The sequence below is a fragment of the Nannobrachium achirus genome (genome assembly GCF_963921795.1).
Source record: "Nannobrachium achirus genome assembly, chromosome: 5".
Lineage (NCBI taxonomy): Eukaryota > Metazoa > Chordata > Actinopteri > Myctophiformes > Myctophidae > Nannobrachium > Nannobrachium achirus.
In genome coordinates, this window is record NC_137814.1 from 22,263,293 (window position 1) to 22,289,767 (window position 26,475).

At 42.7% G+C, this 26,475-nt stretch overlaps 2 protein-coding genes across 2 annotated transcripts in view; both read right to left on the reverse strand.

Annotated features, from left to right (window-relative positions):
- Nucleotides 1–2,018: 2,018 nt before the first annotated feature.
- adcyap1r1a (adenylate cyclase activating polypeptide 1a (pituitary) receptor type I) overlaps nt 2,019–26,475 on the reverse strand; it is a gene marked incomplete at both ends in the record, with an annotated part of 49,991 nt that continues 25,534 nt past the window's right edge. The window contains 11 exons of the mRNA XM_080726871.1: nt 2,019–2,222; nt 3,241–3,282; nt 7,124–7,253; nt 11,209–11,300; nt 11,760–11,829; nt 13,785–13,845; nt 15,090–15,243; nt 17,738–17,870; nt 19,884–19,981; nt 20,096–20,196; nt 21,823–21,933. Coding sequence (XP_080582997.1) covers nt 2,019–2,222; nt 3,241–3,282; nt 7,124–7,253; nt 11,209–11,300; nt 11,760–11,829; nt 13,785–13,845; nt 15,090–15,243; nt 17,738–17,870; nt 19,884–19,981; nt 20,096–20,196; nt 21,823–21,933 — 1,196 coding nt within the window. The remainder of the gene's footprint in view (nt 2,223–3,240; nt 3,283–7,123; nt 7,254–11,208; nt 11,301–11,759; nt 11,830–13,784; nt 13,846–15,089; nt 15,244–17,737; nt 17,871–19,883; nt 19,982–20,095; nt 20,197–21,822; nt 21,934–26,475) is intronic.
- On the reverse strand, nt 24,779–25,264 carry LOC308285940 (protein PBDC1-like; the record flags this gene model as incomplete). Its single annotated transcript, XM_080726878.1, has 1 exon — nt 24,779–25,264. One exon carries the CDS (start codon nt 25,262–25,264, stop codon nt 24,779–24,781), a length of 486 nt encoding a protein of 161 aa, XP_080583004.1.

Here is a 26,475-nt window from a genome sequence, read left to right on the forward strand (position 1 = left end):
TTCCTCTAGTTGTACCTGCACTGCTGTAGGCCTAAATGTATTAAATTATATGTTATATATTTACAATGGCACCGGTCATAATATCACTATTCTATTATTGACGTTTTTTTGGCACTGCTATGAAGTTTATTAAGGAGAGTGTTCATTTCGTATGGAGCGTGACTTTTGAAATCTTAACTATAGGCAAAACATTTTCTTTTTGCCAAACAAATAGCCTACTTCAGAATAGACTGGGTATATGTCCATATGATAGTTTGTATAAGTCCTCAGGATATGGGATGAAGTCTACAGATTTGGGCTCCAGTTCCTTTCTTTGAAAAGGCCATGACAACACCGCTTTATGTAAACCAAGGAAATCATACCTAGACACTATTTCTCTAAATACTATTTACAATGTATCAATCGATGACTTGTTGTCATTATATCTCTTGACATACTCTGTACTCATGGCTGATTGTAGAAATAGTTTTAATCTAACACAAGAACCGTTGAAACAGTTGGCAATGTTGTATAAGCAAGGCAAAGATTTAGTTGAGGAGAGATCAGATTAGATCCTGTATGGCACTGTGAGCGCACTTAAGCCTGATTTATACTTAGTTGTACGACAGTGACCCACAGCAAAAATAGCCAGTCTACGAACTCATCATAGACTGTAAAAATAATATGGCCGAAGGGACTGCAATGACCCATTGGTTTCTACAGATCCATTTTGATGACAATAGTGAAAAGAAAATGTGCACGGAGTGAGCGGCGGGTCTTCTTCAGTCAATAGAATCCAATCACAAGCCCCGAAAGCATACCCTGCTTTATCATCAATAAAATAAAATAAAAACGCAGCTCATGCTGTGTGAAAGAAGACTTGAAACTAGCCATTGAATACATAAAGTCTTCATGAAAACGTTCACTAAGGTTATGAAACCAAGTCCGGTCAAATTCCTTTTGACATGGATGGAATGAAAGTTTTTCTGAAGGCGCAGGAGGGGAATCAGCGCCACATGCTGGGCCATTGATGAGAACCGCGGCGTTTTCATTATACCTCCGTGTTGGCTTCAAAATGAACAGAAACCTTGGCGCCTGCTCAGAATGCACTGCATCGTGACAACTAAATATAGATCAAGGATTAATTACTATTCACAGCGAAAGCCAAATGTTACCACAACACTAAATCTGAAAACCAATTCCTTTTTTTCCTCCCATTTCATTTTCTTAGCTGTCGTACTTTGGCAACTACTGCACATGAACTCACACAAATGAATAAATACTTGAGTAAAAATAAAAATGCCTTCATTGCAAAAACATTTAGAGATAATTATGAAAGTATTAATAACGAAAACACTTTAAAAAGTGCACCTGCAGAGAACATAACACGCTGTACCATTTAAAATAATAATATAAAATGACATTAATTATTTAGCCAACAAAATCACAAAACAAGAGAGCCAGCCAGGCTGCATTAATATTATCTACTCTCTTCAATAAATGCTTTCTGAATTGCCTCAGTTGCTGATGGCCATACCGGGAAATATAATACAGGTACAACAGGGGGCCACTTTGGTCAGCTCTGATTGATCTAGACCAGTGGTTCTCAAAGTGTGGTCCAGGGACCCTCAGAGTTCCTCGACGGAGTTCCTAAGTGGACCCTTACAGGCCTGTAACTCTGAGAGAAATGGGGGCGGAGCTTGAAATGGAAACATTTGAGAACCACTGGTCTGGACGTAATAATACGTCGTTGTCGGATGGAAACCTTGTATGTCCAAAAGCGTTCGTTTTGTGTTACCATTTTAAATATTATTCAAAGTAGTGAAAATAGCCGATCTACGAGCACACAACGCCTCGCGATGCGAGACGTTGTGTGCTTGTAGATCTGCTATTTTCACTAGTTTTGCGCGACAAAAGCAGGGCTTTAATTTACGAAAAAAGCGTACAAATTTGAAACTTGGGAGATACGAGGCTTCTGCCCGACAGCGACGAATAGGGTGGCACCTTGCAGTCAGGGAACTCTTGGCGCGATCAGACGCTCAGGTGGGGAGGCTGAGGTTGGCGTTCTCGGCCAGGGGGCTGGACATGCGTATCTGGGAGCTGCTCTTGCTCAAGATGGAGAGCTGGGTCCCCCCGTTCACCCCACTGCTGGCCAACGAGGGGTGCCGTTGCTGCTTCAGATCCACAGCAAAGTACCGGTTCACCGTCCAGCTGCGCCATTTCCTCTTGATCTCCGACTGCACCTTCAGGGAGAAACTTCACAAGGTCATTTTTTAATGTACTTTAAGCTGTACCGGCTCCGCCAACAGGTGCAGTACACGTCACTCCTGCGCCAGTACGGGCAGTAACATTCACCCACCACCACGTGAGAAAAGATCGACATACAGTACAGCACTTTGGGGGCCTTTTCCACCAAAAGAACCTTGGTTCAAGAACCAGTGCCGTTCAACTTTCTTGGAACCTTGGATCGTTCTTTCGAACCGGCCGCGAACTGGCTTGCGTTTCCATCAGAGTGAACCATGATAGAACCAGAGGAAACCATGGATTTTGTGGTTCCCGTTCCGAACCAACTTTTACGGTTCGGAACCAACTCGGTTCTCGGTGGAAAAGCTCACCTCTGGTTCATCCCATAGGCGGGAGAAAGAACCCGAACCGGTTCTTTGCCGTTCGAAAAGCGCCCTTTGAGAATCAATTGCAATTGACATTAGAAACCCTGTTAAGTTGCTTAAAGAGGTGGTGCCATAGTTTTGTACTTTTTCTGTTTTGTATGTGTCTATGGACATTACTCTGATAGACCACCGGGTGTGGTTATAATGTGCAAATGTGCCTTCCCTGTGTATTTTTGGTTTCTTCCTGAAAGCTGAAAGCCACTGAGTCAAAAGGCACGATCAAAAAACATTTAATGACATCATAAATTCATCCCCTCCCCTTTTACCATACACCCAACACTGTGGGTGTGGCTACCTTCATCTTGGTCACCACCCACCTGACAACCAGGCATACATAATGAACTGGTGGGTGTGGCCACGTAAAAACGTAATTTTAACACTTTCTGTACACTTTTTTGGATAAAATCCTCCTAGTATATTCATAATACCTGATCATCCTGTTGTAGGGGGGGAGGAAACCATGGCACCCCATCTTTAATTGTTCCACATCATGTCATGCCACATGCCAAAAATAGCCAAGCTACAACGTTGTGAGCAATAGTCTGGCTTAATGAGTATGTTATGTGTATATAAATTGGAACTGAAAACCTACCTCGCCATTGAGGAAACAGTACAGGACAGCTACCACAAAGCCCTGGGAAAAGAATGGAGAAGAATTGAGAGGCACTTAGGAATAGGCTGATAACAGCAGCCGAGAACTGCCTTTAATATTTACTTTAAAAAGCAATGAGTTTAATGAATTGGTATGAGAGAAAATGAACTATGTACATTACTTCAATGAGCAGTTCTTCAAACCCCTTTTGCTGCAGAGAATTTACCTAGTGAATATTTATATGCTACCCGTTTAGCTGATTCTCATTATACTGTATGCAGAGTGAGTTACAATAGAAACTAGGTACCACATTGTGTGCTGCTGAAGGACCGATCGACTCGTCACTAGAGCCCGAACGATGCCAGAGTCTTATTCTGATTACAAGTTCCTAGACCACCGGTTTTGACAGATATTTTGTCTAATAGTACAAATCATTTAGAAAGAAATTGTGTTAAAAAGACCTATTAAAAAGACCTATTAACGCACAAATCTACAGCACAGATGAATATTGCAGAGATGGAAAAAAGACGTAACCTGAACCCTAACCCTAACCTCAGTAAAACTAACTGTACAAAAGATTCACACTGGACAGCAACCCCACCCCCCGGCTCATCATCGGCTCCACCCCTCACCTGCTCACTCAAGTCACACACCTGCACTCACAGCCCAATCAGTCCCTCTATATATCCTGCCTGTGCACAAGGAAGATCAAAGAAGGAATGGACACCAACGTCATTTTAGGCTCCATGGCCATCCGCCATGACACTTTGGGTGGCCAAACTTGCAACGGAAGCTCGATGAATAACATTGCGTCTATGAGCTTCAGCTGGGACAGCTCATGAACAAAAAATAATTCTGAACGATAGAGACCTTCATAAAACACTCAGCTCAGGAATATAAAAGAAGACATGTGACACATTGTTTTGTGCTGTGTTGCTATTCGGTGAGTACACTGTATAACATTATAGAGGCATCTAAAGAGCACAATTTACGTTTCTGAACTAGATAGTATCGCGAGACTCTCCACCATTCCCTGTCTGGAATCCAAATCTCGCGATAGCTCCGAGACAGAAACGGCCACCGCCGCTGTTTAGCTGCCTCAATAACATTATGTACCGTGCACATCGAAAAGCAAGTGATTGTAAAAATACCTGTGATATGTATTCTTTTGTATTCCTGGAGCGATTATACAACAAAGGTCTCAATCGTTCAGAATATTTTTTTGTTCATGAGCTGTCCCAGCTGAAGCTCATAGACGCCAATGTTATTCATCCAGCTTCCGTTGCACGTTTGGCCACCCAAAGTGTCATGGCGCATGGACCGTGGTGTGGGCTGACTGTTCTTGCTGAGACTTTCTTTGCCTGTGCAGTGTGCACTAACGCTCGGCAGCAGCAGCAGAAGAGGCAACAGCTCAAGGAGAGCTCTGGACTGGAGGCACAAAAACCCTGTTATGCGTCAATGACGTGAGTTGATTTGTATGGTTATTGACGGCTAGTAGTATCTACATGTATAAACTGATGCCTTATGAAGTACTGATGCCTTATGAGATGTGTATTTGGTCCAATGCAGTAGTCACTGACAAGTAATGTAGGTTTATATATTGTATTGAAATGTCACTGAATTGAAATGTCACTTGTATCTAATTATGAATTATATTGTTTATTAATGATGATGAATTATATTGTTGAAAGTAAACGTGATTGTATTTCTGTCTTTTAGAATAAACACCATAACAAAATGGAATCCACCTCTCGTCACTCTAACCGGTGAACCACGGCAGTGTTAACCCTCCTTGAACCAGCCCATAACACCTCAACATCTTAAACCTTTTCTACACTAATGCTGGTGAATGCTAACCTGGCTGTCTAACCATACAACCATGGCATCCCCCTGAGATATCAAACTCTTTCATCTCTGTGGATCTAAACGGAAACCTGATTGAGCCTTTAGAACAGGGGTCTTCAACTTTTTTACTACTTAGTAAACTTTTACTTGGTCCGCCCTTTTTCCCCACTCTACAACAAACCTCTTTGCAGAAAATAGCAGATCTACAAGCTCACAACGCTAATTTGTGGCTAAAGTTCTCCTCAGAATAGCGATGCTATAGGATTCAACTGATTAATGTAAAGAAAATATTTGGAGGACCCCCTAAATTGAATTTTCCTCTATTGACCGAATTCACGTTACGCAACTTCCTGGTGCTGACGTCACGGTTGAAGGGGGAAAACCCTACTAAAAGCCCATAGAGTTAACACAGAAATCGCAAATTTAATGCAATTTCCGAATAGTACAGTATAAAATACGGCTAGCATGATCAAGAACACAAGATAGTAAAAGGCACAAAGCGTTATAATTTACTTTACTGTTCAAAATAATGATTTGTTGGCTTTAAGTCCAGCAATGTCTGTATTAATTTACCCTTCAAAGCTGACCAGGAAGTTACTGAGAAATTTGCTGAGTGCGCGTGAATAGGGTCTATTCAGTGGTGGAAAGTAAGTACAGTAAGTACATTTACTTGAAGTACTGTACTTAAGTACGATTTAGAATTATTTGTACTTTACTTGAGTATTTTCAATTTCCAATATGATGCCAATACTTTTGTACTTTTATTCAAGTACATTTTGAATTCCGGACTTTTACTTGTAAGGGTGCACCCACCCCAAAGGACCTATGAGATTGGAATCCGTGTTCCGCCAATGCATTTCAATGGGATGCGTTTTCATGTCAGGAGAGGATATCTGCGTGCCGCGCCGACCTTGCGTTTATGCTGGAGCAGATACATTCTCCACGCAGATTCTGGTTCCCCCCCCCCTCTGTCCAATCGGGTGAGTCGAAGGCAGAACGGGGAGGTGTTCAGGAAGTGAGTGACAGGCGCGGCACTGGCTTTGGGACAGAATGCGCTCGCTGCGTTTTTTGTCAGCCGCGCACCAAAAGAGTTTATCAGCCTGCGACCATATTTTGGTGTGCGTGCACCCTAAGGGTGCCCTCAGACCAAAATACCTATGAGAGTGGAATCCGCGTTCCGCCAATGCATTTCAATGATAAGGGAGCGTTTTTGCAGAAATCCTCTGCTGGCATGAAACCGCTTATTCACTCTCATTGAAATGCATTGGCGGAACGCAGATTCCACTCTCATAGGTATTTTGGTGTGAGGGCACCCTAACAGAGTATTTCTACATTGCAGTATTGATACTTTTACTTGAGTAAAACATTTGAGTACTTTTTCCACCACTGCCTCTATTCTACATCCCGTTAGTTTTGTTACACTATTCATCCTCTCCTGCATCCTGCCTGTGCATTATGGAGGGTGGGAGACAGGGGCGTCACAAGGGGTAGGAAAGTGGGACTGAGTTACCGGGGCCCAAGGTGGAGGGGCCCTATAGTAACTTTAGCTATTTGAAAAATAGCAGATATACAAGCTCACTGCGAGCTTGTAGATCTGCTATTTTTGAAAAGTCGTGAAAATGTGTGCAAATCTTTGAATATATGTATTTTTTAAGCGAACATTTGTAACTCAAATTTTGCTTCCGGGGGGGGGGGGGGGGTCCCTGGAACTAAATATTAGTTATTAATTGAGATGTGGGTCTAGCTGTGGCCAAATACATATCATCTCGGGGGTCCTTCACATGAAAACGTTTGAGCACCACTGACATATAGAAACATCAGTTTCTTGCACACATTTTCTCGATTTTTTTCAAAAATAGCAGATCTACAAGCTCGCAGCGCGGCACTCGGTGCCGCGCTGTGAGCTTGTATATCTGCTATTTTTCAATGGTTAACATTCACGGCGGGTGAACCGCAGTGAATCCTTGTACCCAGGGCCCAGAATTTGGTGTGACACCCCTGGTGGGAGAGGAGAGGTGAAGCAGATGAAAGCGCGCACCTGGAAGGAGCCCAGGCCCAGCTCAAAGACCAGCCTCTCTCTCTTGCTCACGTCCTCCGGCGAGAAGGCAAACACGGTGTAGTGGATGCCGAACAGAGGGATGAGCAGGAGCGTGGAGCGCGCCAGTCGCCTGCACGCACGCACACACACACACACACACACACACACACACACACACACACACACACACACACACACACACACACACACACACACACACACACACACACACACACACACACAATAAAATACATACAATCATTACATTTGATAAAATCCCCCACGGTAAACATTTTGATTCTGAGAGTGTACAAAAGGACCCAAATGGAACCGTAAGGGTCCATTTGGTTCCATTCGTACACTCTCTGAGTTACATCAATTCGTACTGGGGGTCTTGCTGTGCATGATGAGGCATTGAGGTATCAGTTATAATGCTGTACAACTAAGTGTAAATGAGGCTTGGAGGTTTGGGGTGAAGTAATGGTAAGGCCCACCCTGACACTGCAGCTCGGTCAGAATGAAGTCATCACTGACCTACTGCACATATACAGTTTCAGGCCGTGACCCCCCAAAACATCATATTAACTGGGACCCTCCCCACCCTGACAAGCACTTGGAATTGTATGAATTGAAGCATTAGATTTAGTTTAACTCTGATAAATATCTATACTATAACACCCACACACACACACACACACACACACACACACACACACACACACACACACACACACACACACACACACACACACACACACACACACACACACACACACACACACACACATACCGGTATATATATAAATGTGCAGATACCTTGTAGTATATACACTTATACTGCATGTTTTGTTTTGGTTTGTTTACTGTTGAGTTAGAAAACAATGTTGAACTTGCACATAAAGCTAATCATCTGCTGGGGACCCTCCCAAAATCATGTGGGGACCCCACTGGGGGTCCCGACTCACAGGTTGAGAACCACTGCACTAATTAATACATGCTAGAAGTCACCACCACTTACCACTCTTTAAGTTGAGACTCTTGAGACACTCTTTAATAGTAGGCTTCGTGTCATACAGTTGGTGGAAATAGTGTGACACAAACACATGCACGCACACACGCACGCACGTCAAGTGAAGGGAGACAGCAGTTGTCAGAACGGGGCCCATGGGGATTCTAGGGTACTGGTTCTCAAAGACTCCCAAGGGGTTCCAGGGGGTCCCCAGCAAAATGATTTATTATAGCATCAAAATCTTTGGAATTTGATGGGGTTTCACGGCCAAATACTCAACCAATTTGAGGATTCTTGACATGTTTGAGGACCACTACCCTTAGGTAGTCCTTAAACAAGACAAACAGAAATGGAGGATGCTTCATTCACTGAGATTTATTAATGCCTAATGCTTAATTAGAGCGTAACCTATTCTAATCAATACAGTGCAAGTCACATTCTCTGCTCTTGTCCCCCTGCTGACACAAAGTAAGCAACGATGCACTACTGCACGCAAACATCCCAGTAGACTTCTCTGAGGTGGGGAGGGTCCTCACAAACTGGATATGCATTTCAGGGTTCAGGGAATGAGAAGGTTTGACCGATTAAGAACCTGGAACGTTTTAACCACTTTAACCATTATTTTATACTTTGGCTATTGAAAAATAGCAGATAAACAAGCTCACAGCGCAGCACCCAGTGCCACGCTGCGAGCTTGTAGATCTGCTATTTTTTTTAAATCGTGTTGTTTGGCAAATCTTTGAATATATCTTTTTAATAGGGAACATTTGTAACTCAAACATTTGCTTCGGGCAGTCCCTGGAACGACATATTTTGAGATGGGTCCGCGGCCAAATACATGTAATTTTGGGGGTCCTTGACATGAAAAAGTTTGAGAAGCACTGATTTAGAAGAAAGATTTAGACGATATTTATAGAATGAGGTCAGAAATATTCAAAGATTTCACGTTTTTTCAAAAATAGCAGATCTACAAGCTCGCAGCGCTGCACTTGGTGCAGTGCTGTGCGCTTGTATACCTTCTACTGTTTTATAGTTAAAGCATAAAATAATGATTAAAGCAATATTGCATAATAATGCGTACCAGGTCTGAATGGGTAACAACCACAGTCATGTAAATCAACACAGGACGGAGACAAAATGTACACAAACATGTATGTGCGCACAATACTATACATACATACACACAGGTGCACATCTGTGTGCGTACATAATAAATGCCAGCATGCCCCCACACACACATACACGCACTTACAGTGTAATGGTGGATAATTCTGACATCCTGCACGAATGCTGCACAGCCTGTGTGGGCTCACTGAAGCATTTCTGAGCACAGCTGCTACACAGCACAAAGACAACACAACAGTACAGCAAAGACAATGTCTTTAAGGACAGGGGACAGACGGTCACGCACACAGAATACACAGAAAATACACCGCTCTCGGTCGGGGACAAGACTCTCTGGCAAACAGTACCTTCATGAGACACGTTCTGTGCACACAGGTACAGCAAACACAGGCTGAAAGACGGCTGAAAGATTGTAAATTCTACATAATTGTTCACTGAGAGGGTAGAATTGGGCCAGCAACATAACTGAACTCCAAATCCAAATGACTGAATTCCAAATCTCAAAGTGAACGTGAATTAAGAGGATCATTAAAGTGGGCCGTACACCAGTAGAGTAGACGAGCGGATTGTGCGCTCACCACATAATCACAGTCCACCGGTATTTGGAACCTGTGTTGCATGTCCATTTCCCTAACTTATCTTTGGTTTCCTGAATGGCTACCATCTTGTCTTGAAAGCAAAATCAAAAAGCTGGAAAAAAAAGAGTTTAATTTACCACACTTTTCTCTATACAATAATTGTGTCTCCTTCAGTTGCTGTTGGGGTATCTTTGCTACAGTAGATTTGCATAATGTAGTGTATGTGTATTCTGCCTTTACCCATCCTAACTATTGGGAACAGTGACTGTCATTAATAATATTTCTAAAGTGATAATTAACCTCTAAAACGACAAATTAAACATTGTCCAAATTGTCAAATAGTAGAGGCAGAAATTGTGAAAACAGCCGGTCTACATGCTCACAACGCCTCGCAACCGTGATGTAAAATGTAATGCCTCAACTCTTAGAGCTCGTCAGAGTGGGGGTGGGGGTGGGGTCCCCAGTTAAAATATGATTATTTTGGAGGTCGCCAGGGACGTGCTGGCCATTGGGAAAAGCGGGACTCCCGAACGGCCGGTTCATTCCCGGCTGGTCCAGGCCGGCCATTAGGAAAAAATAAAATAAAATAAAATGTCGGCCTTCGTTCCATTTTGGGGGCTGGGCGGCCAACAAAGTAAATTGTCACTGTTGGGCAGAAACCTTGTATCTCCAAGTTTCAAATTTGTAGTTTTTTTCTCGCAAAGCCCTGCTTCATCATACAAGGCCGTCGCACAAAAGTAGTGAAAACAGCAGATCTACAAGCACACAACGCCTCGGCTGTTTTCACTAGTTTAAATCATTTTTAAAATGATAAATACAAAACAAACGGTTTTGGACGTACAAGGTTTCCACCCGACAACGACGAAATATAACTCATGTAATTGGCCCACTGGCTTGTCACTTGTCATGATCTGAAATGACAAATCTTTGAGTAGCAGCAGTGCTATAGAGAGAGATAGATCTCTCTCTATAGCGCGCAATGAGGGCCTCTACAACTCTTTTTTCCCGGGCTGAATCAGGGGCCCAGCACGTCCCTGGTACATAGTGTACACTGGGCTGTGTGGGGGGATGAGCCGAAGACCTTCCTAATTACCAGACGTCCTCTCTACCCACTCAATAAAACCTGATGGAATTTCAACTACGACGTGTCAAAGCCACCAGTTGAGCTCTTGGACAAAAATGCACAATGGTCAACATGTACAGTACAAAAGCGCATTTCTCTTTACTATCTGTGCAATGACAGCAGCAAAACACATTGATACAACAACACTGGCTCTTTATTAAAAAGCCTAACCGTGATTACGTTTTACTCTTGGCCCTGAGAATTGGCTCTGAGGAAAGACACAACATCTCTTCTGTCGGCTCAAACTTACAGGTAGATGCTGGACTCGTTTCCCCCGATATCAGGTGACTGCAGCTTCTGGACCAAAATAACGATAATCCCAATGAACAGGACAAAATTGATCTGAAAGAAAGAAAGAAAGAAAGAAAGATAGAAAGAAAGAAAGAAAGAAAGAAAGAAAGCAACACAAAAAAAGAATCAAACTTTTTTGATGTGAGCACACGAGCAGCGGAAATGTATCGATGGGCAATTTAAAAGATTTGTCATGAATTACAAAATAGATGAAGGGAGGGAGAGGTGTGGAGAAGAGATGAGGTTGCCTAATAATGAGGAGATTAGAGCGGGGATAGATCAGAACAAGTTATCAGTTATGATATACAGCAGTGCTCAAAGTGGATTCCAGGGACTCTGTGGGTTCCTTTAGTTTAGGGGGTCTAAATTGACCCAAACCGGTCTGTAACTCTGACAGTGTACAAATGGAACCAAATGAACCCATCATTTGGTTCCATTTGTACAGGGGAGACCTTGAAATGTGAATGTTTGAGAAACACTGATACACAGTTTTATATGTGCCTGTCCTACCATGATGGAGGTCACCACCGGTCCCTTGATCACCCACCAGAGGGCAGTGTTCTCATTCGTGTCCCAGCAGCTGGAGGAAAAGGGAGAAAAACCCCATTTCAGTTTGTAACAACTCAACAAATTAATTAAGTATTTCAAACCATGGGCACTGAATGGGGAATCCAGGGCCTAGTGGCAACATAATCACAATGGACAGATAATAGTTTGAGAAATTTGAAATGCACAAATGTATGTGTTGACTGAATGAGTCTCAGAATTCTATCATCATGCTGCTGTCTAACACTCAGTGATACCAGATATCGGTCTACTTTTTGGAAACACTGGTTTGATTGTCTCGTGTAAGAGCTGATGTTTTCTTTTTTTGTATGAATAGTATTTTTATGTTGTGTGTTGGACCTCTGAGTCTGCATTGATTGATTGTGTTTCTTGGTCCTCCTGTCTGAAGGTAGCCTGATTTCAGACTCTGCGCTGGAGCTTGAGTCTGACATTGTCCCCATTGTAAGAGATTTCAAAGGGGAGGGGATTTAAAATTTGAAATTCCCAATCACAAGACATCTGGTGGGAGGGGTTGTGTTTGACTTGTGTACACAAAACATTCTCCCCTCCCCCTCCCCTCTATGTCAGGCATTGTCTTTGATGTTTCATTGATTAGAGAGAATCACTAACAAGCTAATTGACACTTGTATGGCTCAATCACTGACTGCAGTTCAGAACCCTTTTGAAGTTCAAAGGGAGCAATTAAGAACCCCTCCACTGTTTCTGTTGATTTTCAAAAGTTAGACCCACCCCTCCTCCGTCTTGCATTGATTTCATTGGTCGGTGCCGGTCGGTTTGCCAAGACACCGACATAAAGACGCGCGTCATATGCTAATTCCAGACCAAGAGAAGCAGTCCACTCAGAGAGTGGGCGGGTCTATTGGCTGGAGCCAGGCAAGTCTGAAGGCCCCTGTAATAACACAACCAGAGTCTGAACTTGTCATGACGATGACACTAAACATTATTTTGTGATTTTATTTTTAAGATTGATGTGATCAAATGATTTCTCCCTAATTTAGTCATCATGCCAATTCTCCTCATCGCAATAATGTGACACACTGTGAGCTTGTAGATTGGATATTTATGCACGGCACCATTGTACAATTAAGTGAAATATAGGGCTTCAAATTTAGAACGGGTACACATTATTGTGTATCTTTATTTTATGCTTTAACTATTGAAAAATAGCAGATATACAAGCTCACAGCGCGGCACCGAGTGCCGCGCTGCGAGCTTGTAGATCTGCTATTTTTTTTAAATCGTGAAAATTAGAATTTTGACCCGATTCTATAAGTGTCTTTTGAATCCTTCTAAGATTTTTTGAAAAACCTATGTTTCTGTGTCAGCAATCTGGCCAGCCATCATCAAAGAAAAGGTCCTTTTCACTTAAATGGAGCTCAGTTAGTCTGTTTTCTTGAGAGACTACTATGTCAGTGGTTCTCAAACCTTTTCATGTGAAGGACCCCCAAAATGATATGTATTTGGCCACGGACCCCCATCTCAGAATATTTAGTTCCAGGGATCCCCCAGAAGCAAAATTTCGCTTTGAAAATACATATATTCAAAGATGTGCACACATTTTCACGACTTTTTCAAAAATAGCAGATCAACAAGCTTGCAGCGCGGCACTCGGTGCCGCTCTGTGAGCTTGTATATCTGCTATTTTTCACTGGTTAAAGCATTCAATAATTCTAGGCCTAAATGATTTAAGCGGTTGATCCGAACAATTGATCATTCTCTTATAAAAAATAAATCGATTTTTTTTAATCGAACCACAGTCTCCGTGGCAGTGAGCCTGCTCTACCCGGTTGTGATAATAACTATAATAATAATAATAACATACTGTTTCCATTGCCCTTGTGAACTTCTCTGAATCTTTTATTGTGCAGATGTGCATATCATTTTACTGTACCTGGCTATTTCTCATATAGTGTGCTTTTATTGACAGTGACCTTGGTGCATTGTGGAGATGACATTGTTTGGACGTACCCTGAGTCATCAAAATGCAGCCTCAGCACTGCCCAGACAGTCACACAAATGGTAGGAGTGCCTGCAATAACAGAGATTATTCTTTAGTTGAAGTTGATTGTCATTGTCATTCGTCCAACAATGAAACTTAAAAAAGTTTACAGATGATGTTCCACGATGTAAATTTTGCACAGTTAGAGAAAAACAATAGATTAATTATAGCCCCTATGATTACCAAAGTTCCAGTAAAGTTCCGGTAGTTCATTCATATGCATTTATAGTTTTATACGTTCAGATCATAAAAATATAAAGGAGGGCACCATGATGAAAATCGCAGTTACATAATATAACCTTTTTACTGGGCCAAAAGCAGGGCTAAAAGTGTGACATGGCGTGACGTGACGGACAGACTGACAGACGGAGGGACTGACTGACTGACTGACTGACTGACAGACAGCCGGTGGAGGTTTTCATTGTAACGTGTGACCTTGGAACCATGTTGCTGTTTTGAAACGCGCATACAGCACAGGTGGAAAAATAAAGATATCGTCGTTGTCGGGTGGAAACCTTGTATGTCCAAAACCGTTTGTTTTGAATTTATCAATTTTAAAATGATTTAAAGTTATACCATGTAACTTTTTTTATAAAACAAATCTTAAAATTGTCCTAACTGTTAAATCGCTAAAGTTTTAGAACCCCCACTCCGTTAATTTCAGCTTCTAAAGCCTTCTCTTTATATGTTTTCTATGAGCCGTGAGGGGGGAGAATTTCGCGGCAAAATGACGTCATCTGCATCACGTGTATACGTTGGCCAATCATATCGCAGATCATAAAACACATGGTACACTACCGGCCAATCACAGGCGCATCTTGCTGACTTCTCAGGAAGTAGCTTGCCTCAACATAACAACAACATACTCGGGTGAAGGAGTCCGTTTCTCCGGAATGCCTGAATGCACAGGAACCAGGGACCCCTCTAAAGATAGATCTCGGCGAGCTGCAGGCGGACGCGGTGGTGAGAGGCCCGGCGAAAAACGTCCGAAAGATGCGGACGCGACCGCGGTTTGCTATACAGCTCTGACCACTATTTGAGCAACTTACACAGTATAGCTTTAAACTTGTGCTGTTTTCACTACTTTTGTGCGATGGCCTTGTGTGATGAAGCAGTGCTTTATTTTGCGAAAGAAATTACAAATTTGAAACTTGGAGATACAAGGTTTCTGCCCGACAGTGATGATATACAACTTTAAATTATGGAGCAAAGCATAGAAATTATAGTAGCTTTTTGTTTTCCACTTGAATAACTGATGAGTGGATAATACCTACCCCATCCTACGATGGTGTACCAATAGAAGTAGCGTCTCTCGGGGAAGAACGTCTCCACCAGCAGGGTGAACAGATACAGGCCTTCTATGAACAGCCAGAAGTAGTTGGACATCACACAGTAATGGAAGAAAATCATCACTGCTTTACACGCCACCTGTATTGGGCCACACACACAAGAACCACACAATGATCCACCAACACTGCTCCCGACTGCTCCTCGCAAGGTTTCTTTCTTCTGTCCTCGGTGTGTGTGAACGTGTGTTTGTGTGCGTGTGTGTGTGTGTGTGTGTGTGTGTGTGTGTGTGTGTGTGTGTGAAATGGGTGAATGTAATGCACATTGCCAAGCGCTTTGGATAAAGGCGCTACATAACTGCACCAGTCGTTTTATTTCTTTTGAATACCGAGGAATTATTCAAAATGAAGAGCGTGGAAAAACTGTTTATCTGCCTTTTCTGAGCATGAAAATGAATAGCATGGCAAATTGGCTGACGGCCATGGACACCAGCCCTATTCAATATGATTGAATAGTCTCTCAGAAATGTCATCTACCATGTTGTGAGTGATGTGTTAGAATCAGATGGGTTTTGATTGCAAGTATTACTGTGTGAACAGGCCTACGTCGGCAAGCATCTTAATGATGCGCTCTCTAAACAGTAAAGGAGATGCCGGTGCTGACACTGCGCTGGATTTAAGAGCAGCTTTTTGACCTTTTTGTCAGAACACACCTCCTTTTAAGATCAACAATGCCCGTCAGCGCACAGAGATGAGCCAAGTGCATTCGGTAATTGGCGCCAGGCGTGAAAATGACATCTGCGTCGGTTGGAAACTAGCAATGACACCTACGTTGCCCTCAGCGGCAATTTGCGCCGGGTGCAAGATAGGGCCCATTACCTTTTAGCATATTGAAATATTCACTTTTATCTGTCACATCCTGTCAGTCAACAGCAGGGGTCTTCAACGTTTTCAGGCTAATTAGGATCCCTTAGTTGAGAGAGAGATGAAGCATGGACCCCCACAACCTGTTCATAGATTCCATGTCAATTTGTGTTTTCAGGTATGTAACCACTTGAACTGTCAATACTTAATAAACTTGGCCTTTCACTCTGTACTTAGTCTGCTCTTTATTTTTGGCTAAAGTTCTCAGAATACGGACGCTAGGGTTCAAGTGGTTAATATAAAAAAAAAACACGTTTCTATCACTCAAAGATCTGGAGGACCCCCTGTAGTAACTCTGGGGACAGCCTATAGGGGTCCCGGACCCCCTGTTGAAGAACCCTGGTCTATGGTATGACCAAATGGTCAGACAATACATTGCAGTGAGACATTTAATACATCTCTATATAGACATAATAGAACAGAAATTGCTTTAATGTGGGGCTTTGCCCGGCAAATACGGATTCAGCCTATAACAAACATTTGAGAGCAATATTTATGGTATAGTCCTGGATTAAACTAGTACAGCAAACAGTAATGACATCTCAGGGGGCACATAATCTAATGATATCATGTTAATAAAGGAGTCCACATCCTCGGTGGGGTCGACCAATTACAGCGCAGATCTGATTCCCAGCGCCGTGATGCCATTAAGGTGACCCGTGATCGCCATGGTGACAGTGGCAAGGCAGAGGGTTTTAAAGGGGACAAAAATTGGCAGTGATATGCTAATGGTCTGATTTCAACTGGCCTCGTTAAGGCCTAATTAAGCGTATTTTCCTTTGGCTACATAATGACAATGATCTGCATTTGTAATCGTCGTTTAATAGCGCGCTCGTAAAACCTGCACTTCAACACGATTCCTTTTGTATCAGACAGGAAAGGGTGGGAGAGACAAGGGTTCTCCGGGATCTCATACATACACAGTATGTATGTCTCTGTCTGTAAAGCATGGGTTACAGACAACCCAGTCCACTCTAACCCCAGGCCACCAACCTTATTTTGGGACTATATTGATTGATTGATCGCCTGTCTATGGGAGAAGTGATAACTACCTCCTTCTCTGGCCTCCTGAAAGGTGAGTTTTCAGGGCAGGTTTGAAGGATGCCAGCGAGCTACATGTTTTAAGGGGTGGCAGTGTTGTAGAAGGAGAATTTACCCATATTTATCCTATGCGTTTGTGTTATCAGATCATTGTGTGCGCTCCCTCTGCTGCTGTGGCTGTGGCTATAGACCAAATTGATCTTCAATGTATGTACGGTATGTATTATGAGAGTGTGTAGTAGTGTATGTATTATGTGAGTAGGGTACTAACTGTGTATGTATTATGTGAGAGTGAGTAGGGTATGGACTAACTGTGTATGTATTAGGTGAGTGTGAGTAGGGTACTAACTGTGTATGTATTATGTGTGAGTGAGTAGGGTACGTACTAACTGTGTATGTGAGAGTGAGTAGGGTACTAACTGTGTATGTATTATGTGAGTGTGAGTAGGGTACTAACTGTGTATGTATTACGTGAGAGTGAGTAGGGTACGTACACTGTGTATGTATTATGTGAGAGTGAGTAGGGTACTGTGTATGTATTATGTGAGAGTGAGTAGGGTACTAACTGTGTATGTATTATGTGAGTGTGAGTAGGGTACTAACTGTGTATGTATTATGTGAGAGTGAGTAGGGTACTAACTGTGTATGTATTATGTGAGTAGGGTACTAACTGTGTGGACAAAGCAGTGGTCGCTGTCCTCTTTGGAGTACAGCACACCATCTTTGATGAAGACTGAAATGGCCCTCAGCATGAAGGACACAAAGAGGTTCATGTGAATGAAGTTCCTGGTGCAGTGGAGCTTCCTGTGGAGGGAGGGACAGACAGACAGACAGACAGACAGACAGACAGACAGACAGACAGACAGACAGACAGACAGACAGACAGACAGACAGACAGACAGACAGACAGACAGTCAGACAGACAGACAGACAGACAGACAGACAGACAGACAGACAGACAGACAGACAGACAGACAGACAGACAGACAGAGCCAGGTTTGTTTTTAAAAGACAATTATGTTCAAAGCATTTCCGCTCAATTGAAAGTAGAAAAATGGCAGGAAAGAGGGTAAATGTTTTGACATTCTAGACGTTCATGGTCATACTGTATACTGTAGTTCTTCTTGGCCACTTTGGACATACAGGGCTCTATTTTGATTGTCTTAAGTACCAGCTCTTATGCCTTAATTTAAAGGCCTGTCCATACTGTCTCCGACCATCGAACTTTTCGTCGGAAAGGTCCGGTTCAGCTACAAAAGTACGTCACTCGCATCTTCTGAAAAACATTATTACCCTGAATTGAGTTGGGAAAGCTGCAGGTCGGAAAGTCGGAACTCTCAGACGAAAGGTTTGGTGGTCGGAGACAGTATGGACAGGGCTTTAAGTTAAGGCATAAGAGCTGGTACTTAAGACAATCAAAATAGAGCCCACAGTATCAGACAGGGCTCTTATAACACTGCACTAACTGGTTGAGTGACCGGCAAAGTCACAGCGTTGCACTCCAAGCCCCGGACCCCCTGGTGAAAACTACTTCCCTATGGTGACCAGGTTGCCCCATAAGCAAGCACCCTGCAAGAACATACTGTAGCTGAGACAGAGTTTTACTAGAACATACTGTAGCTGAGACAGAGTTTTACTAGAACATACTGTAGCTGAGACAGAGTTTTACTAGAACATACTGTAGCTGAGACAGAGTTTTACTAGAACAAACTGTAGCTGAGACAGAGTTTTACTAGAACATACTGTAGCTGAGACAGAGTTTTACTAGAACATACTGTAGCTGAGACAGAGTTTTACTAGAACATACTGTAGCTGAGAAAGAGTTTTACTAGAACATACTGTAGCTGAGACAGAGTTTTACTAGAACATACTGTAGCTGAGACAGAGTTTTACTAGAACATACTGTAGCTGAGACAGAGTTTTACTAGAACATACTGTAGCTGAGACAGAGTTTTACTAGAACATACTGTAGCTGAGACAGAGTTTTACTAGAACATACTGTAGCTGAGACAGAGTTTTACTAGAACATACTGTAGCTGAGACAGAGTTTTACTAGCCCCAGGAGCCATATGTCAGGAGTTGATTACAACGCTGCATTGCTGATGTCATGATTCTGCAGTCTAGTGTCCGCCTGTCCGGCATATTTTGTATTCATACTTTATGATTGTTCTGTTGGTTGAGGCAGAGGCTCCGTTCGTTTTAAGGATGCTTAAAAAAATAACGTTGAGAGGAGAATTACAGTATTATGTAGCTGTCACAGCGGTCTCTCCACTTTGCCAATGTATTTGAAAGCATACTTTTTAAAATAATAGACATACAGTATATATAGTATTGCAATAACAAAGATAAGGAAGGCTGACTAGGGCTGTCACAATTATTACATAATCGTCTAATCGTGATTATGTCAAATAATTGCGATTAGACGATTATTTTTCATAATCGCCATAATCGTTTCCATGTTGAAAGATGTTCATATATATTTCTTTAAATTGTGGAAATAGCAGATCTACAAGCTCACAACGCGTTGCATCGCGAGATCGGCTATTTCCACTATCAACATTATTTTTTAGATCGGCTATTCCACTATCAATGTTATTTTTTAAGTATAAAGTTGTCAAATATGTCAGTAATTTCTTTGTATATTTAGGTTATGTGTCATATCTCCCATGTGCAACCTCAAAGCCTAAAATCCAAACAGAAATGTAATTCTCAACAACAAAAACACAATTAAATCGGTAATCGCAATTAATCGTCATGTAAAATGTCATAATCGTGACAGCCCTAAGGCTGACTGCTGGCTAAATAAATCAAGCTCACCTGAACCTGCAGAGAATGACCATGGCTGTGGTCAGGGACACCAGGGACGTGCTGTAGCCGACCGTGTACAGGGCCTTGACTGATGCATAATACATGTCCTGCAGCACACAAACAGCAGGCTCAGTCATGCCGTAGCCGAAAAGAAAATTGCTTGTCGGAAATTGAGTCTAAAATGATGATAGATTAAGGGAAAACGAGGCCTGTGTACGTACGGGTTTGGTGGTGTTGTCGTCAAAGAGGCATACGTCCACGTAGTGGGGGAACGGTTCAGACCAGCCGTATTCCGTGCAGTTGCGGCTGACCCTCCCCATCTCTGAAAGCATGATAATGTGTGCTGCTCAAGCCATCATTGAAAGGAAACCACATCAGCTGAACAGAACAGAATAGACCAGTTTTCCCCAAACATAGGCCAGTGTCACAGGAGTCACCCGCATTGGGTATTGGTAAATATCTATTTTTTTCTCCCTTGCCTACAAATATTTTGGTTTAAAAGATGAAGAAAAAAAATTTGCACCCATGCGAAGTGAGCGGTGCAAACACCACGCACATCCATAATATGTCCTCGTATGGGCCGTTCTGTCCGTTCTGTGTACATCCATACAGTATGTCCTCATATGGACCGTTCTGTCCGTTCTGTGTACATCTTGGTTAATTCCAGTAACTGCAAGGGCGCCTGCGCAAATCAATGTTGATAGGCACGCATGGCAATATTCCTTTTGTATGACGTCAGACTAGAGGCCTGGTCGGACTATATAAGGTTTTGTGTGCTTTTCGTTTTAGTTATCGACTCAAAATTAAGGATGATGAGAGAAGAAGCTTCTATTCTTTGGCTAGCGCCAAATGTCCAGGATATGGGGTTGGTCAGACTCGGACCTTGCCTGGATTTTGGGCTGGGGTCGGATGTGTGCCGCCTGGGACCTGAGACAGTGACGACAATCTGTGCAAGTGTGGTTGCTGTCTTGGGTCCCGGGTGGTGTTCGGCCAGCAACCGGTTTAAAGTTCAGACAAAGTCCAGGATGTGATGTTGGGCTGTGCTAATTTTTTGGCTAACACGTGACGTCAAAGACAGAGTGGCTTTTGATTGGTCCGTGCCAATTCTTTGGCTAAAACAAAGCTTTTGATTGGTTCCGTGTTTTTGGCTAACACGTGATGTCATGGACAGAGCGGCTTTTGATTGGTCCGTGCAAATCTTTTGGCTAACACAAAAGTGAAATATAGTTTTCACCGCTCAAAGAAATACTTAAAAAAACAAAATAGGTCAGGATTTTGAAGGCGTTTTTAGAATCAGTGATTAACTCATTCAGAAGGTCATTTTGTAGCTTGAGGTCCAGGGTTGTGTTGGTAGCATTAATGAGTCCCTATAGAGGACGGTTTTGTGTGACGCGGGCCATCAACAGGAACTCCCTTGACAGGGTCGTCAGGATCAGTGGGAAAATCATCGGCATGAACCAGGAGCCACTCAGCAGCATCCATAAAAAACGGACAGAAAAAAAGGCCTCTCAAATAGTTGAGGATAATACACACATACCCTCCACAACTATTTTAATTTAATGCCCTCAGGCCGTCGATACAGAGCCTCGACCTTTAAAAAAAGGGGCTTAAACAGCTTTGTGCCCACCTCCATCAGACTGCTGAACACCTAGGTCTGGTGGAGCATGTCTGGACTGCCCCCCCCCCCCCCAACCTGATGGACTCTAGTGAACATAATGTTTTGCAGTTTGTCATTTACCTTGCTTATTTATGTATTTATTCATACATACATAGAACTTCTATAAATGATCTTTTTAAATGTTTTAAATAACTAGTTTTAAACGTAGTAGTCCTTTTTACCATAGTGACATTTATGTTTTTATGTTGTGAATGTATGTTTTTAACCACTGCACAAACAAAGTTCCGAAAGGAAAATAAAGTTCTTTGAATGAATTGAATTGATACATACCATCCTCTGGGCCCATGAAGCTGTGGAAGAGTTCTGGACAGTTGACCACGACCACCTCGCCCACGCTGGCAGCCTGCCAGCATGTCAGGTTGTCCCACTCCCAGGGGCACACTGAGGGGGACACACAGGGACCAGAAAACACATGAATGACATGACATGTGCCTGCCAGAGGTTTGTGCACAGTGGAGGAATGCCAAGCTCAGTTGACATCACCTTACGTCACCTACTGTATATGAGACAATAGTGGTTCTGAAACCTTTTCAATGGCAAGGACCTGGAACCCAATATGTAAGACCCGGAACGCGTCCGTGTCACTCTAGATCAGGGGTCTTCAACAGGGGGTCCGTGACCCCTAGGGGGTCCTCAGAGTTACTACAGGGGGTCCTCCAAATCTTACAATCCTTTTTGAAGCGGTGAAAGCCGCTTCCAATGAGTGGCTTTGTGTGTCCCACGCCCATATATGGTCATTTCAGTCCAGAATGAACAGGTTTTTTCAAAAACAAAATGTCTGTCACCTCATGTCCATATATGGTCGTTCCAGTCCAGAATGAACAGGTTTTACCTGTCCCGTACGTCCAGAATATCAGTCCAGAATGAATAGGGTTTTTCAAAAACAAAATGTGTGTCCCATCACTCCCATGTCCATATATGGTCATATCAGTCCAGAATGAACAGGTTTTATCTGTCCCGTCCGTCCGTCCGTCCGTCCGTCCGTCCGTACGTATGTACGTACGTACGTACGTACGTACGTACGTATGTGTGTATTGTCCGTCCCGGTCTGATGATTGGATACTTTGAGGATTGGTCAAGCTTCACATGACAATTCGGCCCTCCAGATAAAATCATTAATTCATTCAGAATATAAAGAATGTATAGATCACAGAGTTCATAACTCTAGAACACATAGAATAAATGTTCACCGCTTCACTTCGAACCGAGGTTTGATTTTTGCCAGACCCATGAAATGGGTAGGCCTACATAAGCAAATGTCGGTCTGTTCCTTTTCTATATAAAGGGTATATATGATGATGACATGATGATGACATGCCTACAAAAGGCATGATGTCATAAATGATGATGACAGACAGGGGGTCTGGCACAACCAGGTTGACCTGGTCTAGTTATATTAACAACTTGAACCCTAGTGTCCATATTCTGAGAACTGTAGCCAAAAAATAGCACTGCGAGGCGTTGTGAGCTTGTCGATCGGCTATTTTCGGCAAAGAGGTTTGGTGTATAGGGGGAAAAGAGCAGACTAAGTACAGAGTAAAAGGTCAAGTTTATTAAGTGTTGACGGTTCAAGTGGTTAAATATCTGAAAACACAAATTCATGAATCCAAAATACACTGATGATTGTGCTGTCAAACTATGAAACTATACAGAATCTATGATAAGGTTGTGGGGGTCCCTGCTTCATCTCTCTCTCAACTAAGGGGTCCTTGGCCTGAAAACGTTGAAGACCCCTGCTCTAGATTTTAACCACTTTAACTATTATTTCATTCTTTGGCAGCGTGTCACCGAGTGCCGCGCTGCGAGCTTGTAGATCTGCTATTTTTGGAAAAATCATGAACATTTTTTGAAAATCTTTGAATATATATATATTTTAAAGCGAACATTTGTAACTCAAATATTTGCTTCTGGGAGGTCCCTGATACATAATATTTTGAGATGGGGGTCGGCGGCCAAATACCTTGACATGAAAAAGTTTGAGAACCACTGGCATAGAAACATCAATTTTTCAAAGACCTTAGAAGGATTTAGAAGACATTTATAGAATCGGGTCAAAACATTCAAATTTTAATGATTTTTCTATTTTCTATTCTATTCTACAAGCACACAGCGCGGACCCCCATCTTAAAATGTTTTGTGCCATGGACCCCCATGCATGAGAGATTTTTTGAGCGGTGCTCCTGGAAGGAGCTAAGCTCCAACATCTGGCTTTGTCCGGTTTCCAAAGAATATACGTGTTCTGAAGCGTGGCTTACATCTGGCCTACATCTGGCCTACATCTCGGCACAAACAGCTCAAAGTTTTATGTACGCCCAGGGTCCCATTGGCCAAGCTTCGCAGGACGCTCTGTGATTGGCCAGTGGTACGCTTAATGAAATTAACTCACAAAGAGCACCGCTCACTTCACACTAGGCGTGATTTTTCAATTTTGTCAACATTTGATAAACTATGTCACATCCTATATTAAAATTGCCTAATGGGTGGACGGTGAATGGAGGACGGCACAAAGGTAACATGCGGTTACCTCACCAAACATCCGATCCTCTACAAACTTGGCACAAACACTGGTCAGCATTAAACATTTTACACTGCTTATAATTTTTGAAGCGGTGACAGCCGCTTCCAAGGAGTGGCTTTGTCTGTCCCGTACAGTCTGTCCCATAGGCTTCCAAGGAGTCTAGACAAAATCATTCATTCATTAAGAATTCATACAAATATAGAACTAAAGCACATAGAAAGTATAGATCTAGAACACAGATTTCATAGCTCTAGAACACATAGAATAAAAATCACACCCAATGTGAAGTGAGCGGTGGTCGTGCTTACATAACGTCTTCAATTGGTAATTGGTGATGTAATACAGGCTACACACACACACATTGCTATGGCAAAATGCTGAGTTAAAAGACCAGGATATAGGTCTAGGATGTAATTGGTGATGTAATTATGGCTACACACACACACACATATTGCTATGGCAAAACGCTGAGGAAAACACATTGCCATGGCAAAACGCTGAGGAAAACACATTGCCATGGCAAAACGCTGAGGAAAACACATTGCTATGGGACAACGCTGAGGAAAAGTGGCTACAGACACACGCACAGCCACTCTATGGAGCGGTTTACCACCGCTCAAAAATTCACCGCTTCACTTCGAACCGAGGTTCGATTTTTAATTCCCATACAATACATGGCTGTAAAAGGCTCCCAACGTCAATGTTCAGCTAGCTCTTGGCATTGTACACTGGGCCGTTAAAGCCCTCTCTGTTGCGAGCTATCTCAATGGCAAAGAACTGGATCCTGGTGGCAAATATGGTGTTCTCCTCCGTGTACTCCTTCTCACAGTCCAGACGGAGCAGCGTACCGTAGTTGAAGTCCTCGACGACCCCGTCAAACTGGTTGCAGAAGGGACGCCATTTCGCTTTGGCCTCGTCAGACTTGAGGTCATCCGGATCGAGCAGCTTGACGTCGAGGTCGCCGAAGGCTTGCCTGAAGGAAGAGTAGATTCTGTCGTCCACGTTGGTCAGCTCCAGCGACTTTGGGTCAGCCGATGAGATGAGATTGAAGTAGGCCTCTGCGTGGTCGTAGGCTTTCATCGCCCACATGACCTCCACTTGCGGATCGTTTACATATTCCTCAGCTGGGAGAGACAGTGCATGAGCGACCGAAGACATTCCCTCAATATCTGAAGATCCATTATTGGATGCCATGATGCAGTAATAGAGTATGATACTAGTCGGGGCTCTGCGCAGGTGAATCAGACACAAAGCACTTGGAGGCTGGTCTATAATGTCAGGCATCTACAGTATGATGTCAGTACTATGACATCACAACTGTAACGTCAGGCATCTCTATATTTGGGTAAGGCTTCAGCCCAAGCCACCTATCATTTGACTTGCAGAGAAAAACATACTAACATCTTAAAATGTATTTTTTAAAAGTTAGAAATCTGTTACTATGCCTTCTTATACACTTCTGGGTTTTAGGACTTCAAACGGTACAGTGCAGTGTTCCCTGAAGTCCTGCTTGTGGCTCCTTTGCTCACTGGCCGGCAGTGGTGGAAAAAGTACTAAAATGTTTAACATAGTATCAATACTGCAATGTTAGAAATACTTTGTAGAAATACAATGTAGTAAAAGTCTGGGATTCAAAAGGTAAAAGAACAAAAGTATTGGTATCAAAATGTAAAGTAAAAAGCATTCATTACGCAGAATGTCCCATTTCATAAGTTTTCAAATGTAAAAAGAAAAAAATATAGGGTTACCACAAAATTGTACTTATAAGTAGTACCTGGCATCTTATGGTATAGCTTCGATGTACAGATTAAAGATGTATTTTTTGGGTTATTCCACTATTCCATTGGTCGACTTATGTTTTTTTAGAATAGTATTTCTCTGCATTCGATGTAATACTGTGTGCTATTGCTATTGTAAATCGTTATGGATTAAATTGTAATTTGTTGTACGCTAGTTGAGTAAGTGTACTTAGTTACTTTGCACCAATGCCAGTCCGTTTCAGGAAGTGCCTTAAAGTTAAAGCTCCAAACAGACCAGAACAAACTAATTAGGGTTGTGCTTGGTCTTCCACCTCTGACCCACCTTACAGATCATCACCACGAAAGCGTGGGGTGGCTCAAAGTAGCTGACAGAGTACAGCATCTTGCAATGGGCCTGGTGTACAAGATTCACTACACCTCCAAGATACCCATGTACCTGGCAAACTACTTCTTAAAGGTCAAGGATGTTCACGATCACAACACCAGAGGCAGCTCCACTAATCATCATCAACGTAGATTTAACACTAAACAAGGCGCTAACTCGTTCTCCTGCTATACCATCAACATGTGGAACGCCCTTCCACAAGCCTTAAAGGAGAGCAAATCCCTAGCCTCCTTCAAAATTGGTATGAAAAGTCACCTTCA